At 32.5% G+C, this 12087-nt stretch overlaps 1 protein-coding gene across 2 annotated transcripts in view; it reads right to left on the reverse strand.

Annotated features, from left to right (window-relative positions):
- Positions 1 to 328: 328 nt before the first annotated feature.
- Positions 329 to 12087, reverse strand: part of LOC138328027 (zinc finger protein GLIS2-like) — a 46434-nt gene continuing 34675 nt past the window's right edge. For both annotated transcript variants that reach the window (XM_069274603.1, XM_069274604.1), the window contains exons 5-8: positions 11145 to 11623; positions 9774 to 10027; positions 8241 to 8359; positions 329 to 7452 (exon numbers count right to left, since the gene is read on the reverse strand). In XM_069274603.1, the coding sequence (XP_069130704.1) occupies positions 6758 to 7452; positions 8241 to 8359; positions 9774 to 10027; positions 11145 to 11623 (1547 nt within the window). In that variant the 3' untranslated portion in view covers positions 329 to 6757. The remainder of the gene's footprint in view (positions 7453 to 8240; positions 8360 to 9773; positions 10028 to 11144; positions 11624 to 12087) is intronic.

Consider the following 12087-nt stretch of genomic DNA (forward strand, 5'->3'; position numbering starts at 1 on the left):
AATGGGTTTAACCTTGTGATACATATCAATGCTTTTCATGGTCTAGGCTGTTTATAAACAAAAGAATGAAACCAGGAATATAGATTGTATCACAATATTTATTTCAACCCAATGTAGTTGAGATAGTTTGAAGTATAAAAAATAAACATTTTTCCATTTACATTTTGAAAATTTATATTTAAACTAATTTATCACTACATAATCAACATTTGTTATGAATACCAGAAACATACATGTTTCTGTGGAAACCTACTATGATTTTTGTATTTGCCTGTAATACCATAATCAACCTATAAATGCCTCCACATTAGCACCCCCACCCCACTCCCACCCCACTCCCACCCACTTTCAGACTTTCGTTTTCTATTATTCTATTATACTTAAGTATCCCAAGACTGTTTAGTGGCCTAATTAATAGTATTCTTTGTTTCTTGATGAATACCAGTAAAACTTGTGAAAAGTATCAGAGTTTCCACCTCACTAGATGAAATATTAAAACTGGTATTCATAACAAAACAAGGAATATTCTATTTTTACAGAAGACCATCAATACTAGTTCTGCCAAAGGTATTTCGCCATTGTATTAAGTTATTTACCATTGCAATTGTTCCGTCATATTTTTGTGAGCATAACATCATTTTTCTTCACAAAAATATGACATCATTATTGTGCACCAAGTAATGACTAACAACCAACATATTTTCACTGTCAATGCTGCAATCTATTTGGTCAAAAGCGAGTCAAAATATCAAAATATCATATATCGCTTTTATGTTCACCATTTGGAAAAATGTAATAAATGCCTTTAATTTATCTTATTTACTGATTTAATCACTGCATAATTGCTAATATTCCCTGTTTCATTTTGCTAATTTTCTTTAACCCAAATTCACAAAATTTAATACCTATCATTTTTTGTCAAAAACTCATGGTTTAACAGGTCATACCTATGCCAGTCATGTGATACTTTTAAAGTCAATAACAGTGTTTTTAGGAAATACACCGAAAATATCCTCAGTTCCAAACAGTAAAGAAAGTAGTTTTAATACATATGTGAAAAACAACTATACAGTAAGTAATGATGAATAATCATATCTGCAAAAACAATAAGAATGCAAAAATAAACACCTAAAAAAGAGTGCATGTACATGTAACTGATAAAATATTTTGTACAGTAATCAAGTAGCATGACTCAATCAATGACAGCTGCTGGCTTTTTGCATTCCAATCTAATATGATCAGTAATTACTTCCCTTTATTTTACTCTGTGATTAAGAGAGTAACAAAGGGAAGTAACTCTGATAGATCTGAATGGCTTTTTGGCATGGCTTTTTTGGCATGCCCTTTCTACAAGACTGGTCACTAAAGGTAAAACAGTTCACATGGATGGCTAGTTTAACTATTATTTGCTTACCATTCTTACTAACTAGTAGTTAGTAAGAATGGTACGCAACAACTGTGACAAAATTCAGTTTACATTTAACATATAAGAAATTTTTTACACTTACTAGTGGTTCAAATGAACAATAATGAATAGAAATCAGATTACACAATCAGTACACCCTCCACATGAATTTTTTTTATCTAAGGATTTATCTTGAAATGAAACTCATTTCTTACATTAAACGCAAAATGCATGTTTTTGTTTACCTTTTATTATATTAGCTCATAAAAAGTGACAAAATTTAAACTCTATGAATTATATAAGACATACAACATCTATCCCATTTTAAAAATATCTTTAACCAGTCAACGAAATAATCATTATTGTTACTCACGGAATAAAATTCATCGCAAACACCTCTGACATATGATGTATCCATGAAATGACCCAAAATTCGATAAAAACTCATTTCATGTCATTTATGGTATAACTTGATGACTTCAAAAATAATTACATAACATCATGATCGTAAAAACCATTTGGTTTGCAACATTTAGAGGAAAACTCTAAGCACAATTATTTTAAAAGAGATGTCAAAGTATCTAATGCTGACAAATAAACATAATACCAGTAAAATTCAGTTTATATTGAAAATCCTTAAACATACTTAGACCTTCAACAGTCTGCTTAACTATTGGTGGCCAATATTACATATAATTATAGCTGCTGACCTGACAATATTGCAGATTGGTTATAAAATGAAAACAGTAAAATCAATTTCATAGTTGATTCAATGGTGTCTATCATGAATTCAAAGACATTTTAACTCTCCTGAAAATCTTAATTTAACATACTTGTATTTTAATTCCTTTATATACTGTTTTCCCTATTGAGGTGTCTCTAATAAGGATGCCTCTGTGTAGGTATATATAATGTGTAATTAAACATGTTAAATCTCTACATAAAACATTGTAGATGTAAATCAATACGGATAACGACCTACCTGAAGATATTACTTCATTAACAATACTTTATATACATAAATCAAGCCCTTAATTATACAACAAAACAATGTACATGGGTATTTAAAATTAATTTCAAAACAAAACAATAGTTGTACTTTAAATAACACAAACTTAAGTGGGATCATCTTTATCAACAAAAAATAACTACATATTGTATATATCTTTTTCGTACTGATGAATTGAGTAATCGTTCTAAAAAGCACCTTTGATAGCATAACAAAGTCTACATCATATAGGTGATAGTATGGATGATTAAAGATGAAATTCATTAAAACCTGCCTTAGTGACCACCTCTGTATTACGACCCCCTGCTCCGTAAAACCACGGTACAATACCCAATAGCAAATTTTAACACAATTTGTCCTGCAAAAGACCACTTTGTCTATATATTTTATATAAACTGTCTGTACTCTTGATACTGTATGTGCAATCTCAGAAAAAAATCTGCTGTCAAAAAGTGAACATATCTGACATCTTTTGTCTTTAAAGAAGGTCATGGTCATTCACTTGTTAAGCCCTTTATACTAGCTAGCAAGCTTAACTATATGGTCTCTGTCTTTTAGGTATTGAGAATCATAGGTTTAAATATGTTAATTATCAAGAAGAACCTTAAAGGTGTAAGCCTGATTCACACCTGTGGCCTTGAATGAATGTCAAGGTTATTCATTTTAACAAACTTTAATTTTCTCCATCCTGGTATATTATGGGCCCAGTACAATCCCCCTAGGGTTCTTAATTTTGGAGAAGTTGTTATCAAAAGTGACAGCAGAAAAAAAATGATGATGGATGCTTGTACCTCGTACATCATATAACACTTGTTTAGGCTGAGAGCAGGTGAGATAAGTAAGAGAAGGATTACATTTAAAGGTTTTTTTTTCTATGATTTAATGTCTGTTATACACTGCCTGGTATCCTAGCACACACCTCCAATCTCACACTTAACACTTTTTATACACCCTCATGCACTTCTTACTGTATAGCTGGCCAGGTCAAAAATTTTCGTTATTTTAACAAATCAGCAAGAAAAATCAAATGTTAGAGGTTTTAATTTTCACATCAATTCAGTCTAAGAGTGCATGAAAATAAGCTTATATTTCAGAAACAAACCAGTTCTAATGGAAGTCAGATTAGTTGGTTTTACTGTGACATGCAAGAAAAGCCTACTGTGGTGAAAATTGTGTGTGAAATGTTCAAAGTTGCTCGCTGTCCACCATTACATATTGTGGTCAGATTTCTTGTATGCTAAACCCTAGAACAAATATACTGTTTGCATAATCATAACTTTTCCCCATTAGCAGTAATAGGCACAAATTGTACCTCTAAAGACGTCACCATAATTATCTGTCTAAAAGGCTTTTGAGCTACAATATTGCAGCTAGCTGAGCCCTGGTCATTGCCAGTAGAGTATAGCAACTTTTGTCTAGAATAACTTAAATTGCTCTTACAGTAGCGTGTTTACTTTATTTGGTGCATGTTACTGTCTAAAAACAATTTCATCAACTCTGTGATGTTTATGTATTGTATTTGTTATGTATTGCATTTGTTTAACTTATGTGACATTAGCGCGGTTGTGGGTACAGTGGTATAATTCAACGGTATTAATTAAAACACTTAACAATGTCGTGGACTTTGTCAATAATTTTTGTTATACGTTTCTAAGGAATGTGAAACAACACATTTATGCCATATTTTGCTTCATATTTATGTAACAGAATTAGCCTCACTGAAATTTCCCTTTTAGGGAGTATATGAATGAATATTTTCTCAAAATTTACCTTGCAAATCAAATTTTCACGAATATAGCTAATTCCCACATAATCACGAAAATGTAATTCTCACAAGTGTGACCAGCTACACAGTATAATACTTTCTTAATTATATGTTGCACATTTACATAATCATATTCTTACATCATACCTTCTATATATATATATATGAGTTAACAATATGTATATCATAATCATATTTCATCATCATTCATATTATCTTATTCATACATCTTTAACCATATTTTCTAAATTGACAATTTATTAATCATATTCAATCTTAATCAAAATGCTTGTATTTTACAATTGTTATCCTTAATTAAATCATGTACCCTCGGTACAGCATCTTCTTATTTACAATCTCATTTTATAAACTGGATAAAAATGATTGAGATATTACAAGCTCAATATATGTTCCAGGTATAACTACATATATCACAGTCGACACTTTGAACCACAACTTAACACTATACATTGTACAGGAAACAAATGAATGGGATCTACAAATCTACATTGTAGGACAGGATTGAGCTAATGAATCAAGGAAATCTATAAAATGAGGGTGACAACAGAAGCATTATCATAGGTGGGATATACCATATATCTACATCCCAATATATGTGCCAAGAGCCGTTACAGATTGAGAAACTGAAGGGACATTTTAAGGATATAAGATATTGCACTAAGTACATTTGTATGTCACAAATCAATTCTCAGTCTGCATTTAGATAAAAAAAATCCTGGTAAGTGAACTTGATTGAGTCCTGAAAAAGGAGGAGGGCTGTTATGGGAACGGGAGCACTTCAGTAACTATTATATTTAACATTGAAAATTAGGTACAATATACGTGAGATTCAATTCCCAACATCATCTAACATACTATTTTTTTTTAGATATTTTTTCTTTCATTAATCATTTTCTCCCCTTGATTCCAATATTGTCCATTACTTAAAAGAAATTATGATATGCAAGAGATTCAGATGATCAATAAATTTTTAATTAATATAATATAGATCTTCCATTTTAAAAATAATCAATTAACTTGATTGGCTTTATAACTATCAAATAAAAATATTTAACAAACTGTCCTAGAGTTAAGGAGCGTCAAAAAAGGGGTGATCAGAAAGCATAGTAAAGTTCAATATTTTCTTCAGCGTTGCAGGAATTTCCCTAATCTAGTACAAGTAACTTTTGATTTATAGCACAACAATAAAGAGTGTAACTTTTCATGGTTTTATCATTGGATAGCATATAATGTATTCTAGTTATTTTTATATGAAAGAGTTATCTACCCTTGCGGGTAGGCATTGACTGAGACGTCATGTGTTTGTGAGCGTATAACGTCACAATAATTACCGGTATATTTAAGAGAAAACAATGTGAATTTCGCTTACAAAAAAACTGACATCAGAATCAATACCTTTATGCAGGGGAGATAACTCTGTAATTTGCTGAGACAGAATTAGGAATTACCTTTAACTTACATTTCTTCCACATATTCAGTAGACTGTAAATATACTGTGGTGCACAATATAAAACTTTATTGTGATGAAAATATTAGGACATTAAAATGAAATCATTTACGTTATCATTTTTTGTCAACATTCTTGCTGTATTTGACAAATTAGTTTATATTAGAGTGCATTGCGTAATACTTTTGTGATATGACTTAAATAACTAAAAACAAATGGAGATGGGAATAGCACAAATAAGATTTTGTATTTCTATTATCTAAGATAAATCTAACATAACTTTATATGAAATAAGATATTCTGTGAATAACATTTAAGGAATTGTGAATACATATGCAGATTTAGGTGTTATTACACGAAGTACTGCAAAGATACATAAAGTAGTATTGTATCTCAATATTTAACTGTTTATCACACAATATCCATGTCAATGATTGATATCATAATATACTGCATATTTTCATTTCTTGAAAAAAAAAAAGTTCAAACTGAAAATAATGTTCTCAATAAAACCACCCTATTTGTAAATTTTAAAGCTTTGGTTCACTTTTAAAACCGTTATGAAAAGTACATGAATAAAACACTTAAGTGCACTACTGTGTACTGTGTTTGATTGTATATGACCCTAATTACAATACTATCATGGACTTGAATTGTTTAGCGGAAAATATGTATGTGATACATGTACATATTATACTGTCAGTTAGGTGTATCATTGCAGCCCTACTAAGAATAAAAATGAAAATTACTACTGCAACAACTTTGGCCATATTAATGACTTCTAATTAACATTATCCAGCTTTAACTAAATAAACTTTAAACTGCTGAAATATTTATATAAGCACACAATGAAGAATAAAAAAATGTTTCAATGATACCAGATAGCGGATTATTTTAGTGGGTTAAAAGCTGTAATTTTCACAAGGAAATTAATATATTTTAATGAGAAAATAAAAGTGATTTGGGGTATAAAGAATACACAATTCATCTATTACTTACAATCTAATTCTCTCAATAATGCAGATGAGCAGTGAAATCCCAAAAAGTCATCCTTACAAGAAATAACCAGTTGATATTTTTAGCATAGAAACTCTAATCGCGTTAACACAGTCAGGAATGTATCAAATCCCATTTACTTGATGAGAAGTTTGAGTCGTCTCGGTCCCCGACTTCGATGTCTGTGTCAGTTTCTGAAGAAGTATTTGTAGTGAGGTCCAGAGGGCCATCTTGACACTTTTCATCCTGGTCATCTGAACTCTTATCCGTGCTGAGATCAAGCTTGATTGGAGAAGTGGGGGAGAGGGAGCTGAGAATACGATCAGTCTGAGTGGACGTCGTTTGTGTCGTTGTGACGGGAGTAGACAACATGGTAGAGGATAGAAGAGGATTCGATGTAAAATTTGATACATGCATGATATTATGTACAGACATCATCTGTGAGGGCATTGGCGAATGAGGAATGATGCTGCCAGGCGATAACGGAAGGAATCGGTTCACAGGAGGGGAATGAACGGATGGATGGGGAGAACTTGGGGGAAGAGAGGGCGACAAAGGGGTAGGAATGTTTGATAAGTACAAGGATTTGTTGTTTTTGGCTATCTGTTTTTCGTTTTCACGGTAGTAGTGTCCATGTGTTCGGACATGTTTTCTGAGTGAACTTGGGTCTGTGTAGCGTTTGTTACATCCAGGCATTTTACAGATGTACGGCTTTTCCTCCTGGTGAGTCCGCACATGTTTAAATCTGTCACTTGAGTTTGAATACGCTTTATTACAGCCCTCAAACGGACAAGCATAAGGCTTCTCACCTGAAAGATTCAATGATAATTATTACTTAAGTTAGTGGAAAAGTATATTGTACTCGGACTTAAAAATACTTGATAATTCAAACCAGTGTTGCCATTCTGTGATTTCATCTCTATACAATTAATTTTTAATTGTTTTGATACTATATCCGACTTTCTGATTGGCAGATAATTTTTCTTCATCTACTATGAAAAAAATAATCCGAGAATGGTGCAAAAATCTGACGTCATCATGACATTACAATAAAGATGTCGACGTTGCATATTAATTTATAAAAAATAATCTGTTGGAAATTCAATGGAATTGTACGTTTAAATGTATTTTATATTATCAAATAGTCTGAAAATCTTAACTTCACCGGGTTATGAAATAAATTTGTTTGCAAACTTTTGTGAGAATCCACTAGGCGTATTCATACAGTTTGCAAACAAAATTTCTTCATAACCCGATGAAGTTTAAAAATAGTGACATCAATACTTAAGGCATTTTTCAAATGAATCTGGCCATAAGGTTGTAATCCTTAATATCAAATTTTGAAAAAAAGACATTTCGATCCTCCATATAAGATTTTAATCTCAGGCAGTCTTACCTTACTTCATAGTTTCAAACTTAAATAACTCTTTAGGATAAGATTTTCTCTTTTACTTAAATGAATGCATGACTGGTAGTTTGGCCCTAAATGACCAGCTTTGTTGATGATAAAACTCAAACAAACAAACAAACAACCTTTCTCTGAATTTAGTAGATGTTTCTAGAACAGTTTTCTGTTTCCACTGTTAAGACTACTAACCTGTATGTGACCGATTGTGGATTTTAAGATTCTCCAGTCGTGAAAAACACTTCCCACATATACCACACTTGTGTGGCTTTTCATTGGTGTGTGTTCGTATATGGATCAACATCTTGTACCTGAAAGATCAACAAAGATTAACACAACTTAATTAGAAACAAAATAAAATACTGCATTATCAAAAGAAAACAAAACAATCACTTATAATCACCTTAAAACAAGTGTAAACTAGAATACATCTATAAGACAAAAAGTGCATCTGAATGTACATCCAGGCCACTATGCCAGGAGATCTGTAAAAAAGATAAAGAAATATTCTTACATTGCGATTTAAGGATGTATTCTTCTCAGATTTCAGTCCCGTTGAAGTCTCATTTCGACAAAGATCAAAGAAGTTATGAGATTTTCAAATACAATTTATCAACATCTGTAGCAAGTTAGCAATTGCAAATTTTTAAAAATTACATTCTATTCTTTAAAGTAGATTTTTTTATACGGGGATTTTAAGAAATGGTCCATTTGGCGGCCATTTTGAAATTGTGTCTTTTTTTCGCTTTGAGTAGAGCCACAGTTTAACCATTTTTTACTGAAATTGTTTTTACTTAAATCATCACTGCACCAGCATTTTTAGCTGTATCGAGCTAATTTTTGCTGTAAATCTTTACTAGGTTTGTGGTAATTAAAATAATGAGCATTAATGTGTGAAATGAACACGTTTGTCACTTTATTTTTAGGGGGTAGGGGTAGCATATGTTGTTATTCTGAGAAATATTATATGTCTTATTAATCAAAACTAGTATATTTTTAAAGAAGACTACTGGAAAATAAATACTACTAACATCCATACATATCAAACACCTCATTAGGAAATTATGGCTTTCATCTCTGTACCTTTGAGTGACAATATGAGTGAGTATGAACTTCTATTTTTAAAAATCTATATGAGAAAAAAAAAGAGTTTAATACATGAAAATTTTGACTTCTCAGAGGAGTACATCCTTAAAGGGACAATTCAATCTATGAGTACATTAAAAGTTGCATACATATCGGAAATAAACCAGTTGTAATGTTTCACTGTGATATGCCAGAAAGGCGACTGTGATGAAATGTGTGTGAAATGATCAAACTCGCTTGCTGTCTGCCATTACACATTGTGATTGGACATTTTGTAAGCCTCTGACCCTTGCTTGTGGAGTAAAGCAACTTTTGTCTAAAAACCACTCAAATTATTTAGTAAATTACCAAAGAGGTCTGTCCTTTTTAGACAATTAAGTTTGGTTAATATATAGCCAGTTTGACTGTAGGTTGAAATGTAAATATTCATATCTCCTGGTGTGAAAAACACTTTGGTCTTGTCTTCCTGTACCACTACTGAAGGCAATAACAACTGTATTGGTTAATGGTTATCTTCCATCTATATAAAGCATTGTACAAGAGCCCAACGAACCTTTAGACACCTGGTAACTTATGAAGAAATAGTGTCTTTTTTGCCATACCTAGCTATCTATCCATTGCAGTTGCATGGATACTGACCTGGCGTTGAATCCTTTTCCTTTCCGCGGACACCCGTCCCACTTGCACTGGTAATCTACATCCGGACGCTCCACTTTGACGTGCGAGTCATTGACATGGTTCACTAAATCGTCCAACAATATAAATTTCCTATCACAGTTGACCCAACGGCATTCATAGAACTCGATTCCTACCGTCACGGCCTCTTTCTCATTTGCAAATATTTTGATAAATGTTTGTGAAGAATCCGAGTTTGGGGATAGCTGCGCACTTGACTACAACAAAATAAGAAAGAAATTCATAACAATTTTTGAAGATTTTACAATTGAAATAGAATACAAATGTAATACATAATCATTATATTTCAACGAAATTTTCTTGCAAATAATTTAAATTTTGAGTAATTGATACACACATATTTCGCCTATGGTTTATGTGGGTGGATTGGTTAAATAGGATGTGATAGATGTAATGGTGCATGACAGGATATAACAGTAACCCTAGCCTATCTGTCTTTATACAAAAGTGAGGCGTAACATAACAACACTTACTCAACCTTAAAATATCTATATAAACAAGAATTTCACGGAAATGGATGTATTTCCTACACAGCAGTTTAAAATATCACAAAAAATATAATTAACAGTTGGAAATATTGTTAATAACTAAGTGAAGTTATCAAGTCCCGTAACTCTTGCAAATATTAACAAATTTTGACCAGTATCAAATCCATCATGGATCTCAATGATATCAAGCAATATACATAATTTGTTTAAATTCGGATATTAAATATTAAAGTTATCTCACGGAAACCAAGAATTATTTGTTTTGACGATTTTTAAGTCCTGTAACTCTTGTAAATATTAATGAACCTTTACCAGTATGAAACCAATCCAAGATTTCATATAAAGCAATAAACCATATTTGGTTGAAATCGGACAATAAATACTAAAGTTATCAAGCAGAAAACATGGATTTATCTGTTTTGACAATTTCAAAGTCCCTTAACTCTCGCAAATAATATCGGATTTTGACCAGTGTCAAGCTCATCCGCGATCTCATTGATATAAAGCAATAGACCAAGTTTGTTGAAATCAGACAATGAAAGTTATCGTACGAAACCGTTTTCCAGACGCAGACACAGACGCAGCTGACATAGTGATACCTGTGTGTCGCCCTTGCATTGCAGGCGACACAAAAAAGAGCAATGCATGGCATTATAGAATACCACCTATGCAAAACACAGGAAATGTAGAAACTACATATGGTTCATGGTGCCTCAATTATCAAAATAAATCAGATCTGAAAGTAAAAAGCACTAGCTTATTAAACAGTCCTGTTCAATTTCTTGCTAAGAAGAATTTTGACACATTGCTTATATCATACTTGTACCTGTACAACTGTGTCGCCATGGAGATCCAGACTGGGGTGAGTAAGAGACAGCGGAGAGCCGAGACTAGGGGAGACAACTGTGGAGTCCATGAGACTAGTGGTTGACAGATTTAAGCCAACAGACCCCACTGTGGCTATAATACTGGGACGAATGAACTCATCTTGTTGAAGTGAACTTGAATTTGCGTAGAGAGCTACAGGTAAAGCACTGGAATGTTTGCTGTCACAGGGAAATGACAGAGATTCTATCCCATGAGGACTGGTAGGTAGTGCCTGCGATAGGCACAATGGCGGCATGGACGAACACAAGCCCTCCGAGCTGCCATTAAAAGCACCGAGTCTATGGGTGGAGTAAAGTGGTGGTGAGTGACTTGGGGAGTCCATGTTGGCCGTCTGCTCCAACAAATTACTACTACTGCTGCCCTCTGGTGAGGGAACCATTAGTCCTTCACCTCCTTCTTCCTCCATTATCAGTTTACCTTCAAATACCAGTATTTTCATCAATCTTTATTTATAATCTAACTTTGCTTTTCATGTTTACTTTCCGAATTTAGTAAATAACATATTAATTTTTCATGTCTTATGTTTAACTTTCTGAAATTTATGAATGGTTAAAGCATTTGAAAATTGAATTACTATGGCAACCATCAGAAGTATCCATTAATTGAGTAATTTTGAAGAGTTGTCATTTTTTGCCTATTTTGTCATAGTTTTTGTCTACGGAACAATAAAGCATAAACTTGAACAAACGTAATATTTACTGAAACTTTGTAGACACTTCAGCCATATCTCTAACAGAAGTTTAAAGTTTGTTCAAGGATGCGCTCTATGATTTCTAGATGAAAAACTGAGAAAATCTCCACATTTTCATAATTAATGCATGTTTAGGATGGTTACCAGCTATATATATAGCAACTGCAGCTGCAATGATACACAACAATAA

The sequence above is a fragment of the Argopecten irradians genome, chromosome 7 (assembly GCF_041381155.1).
Source record: "Argopecten irradians isolate NY chromosome 7, Ai_NY, whole genome shotgun sequence".
Taxonomy (NCBI): Eukaryota; Metazoa; Mollusca; class Bivalvia; order Pectinida; family Pectinidae; genus Argopecten; species Argopecten irradians.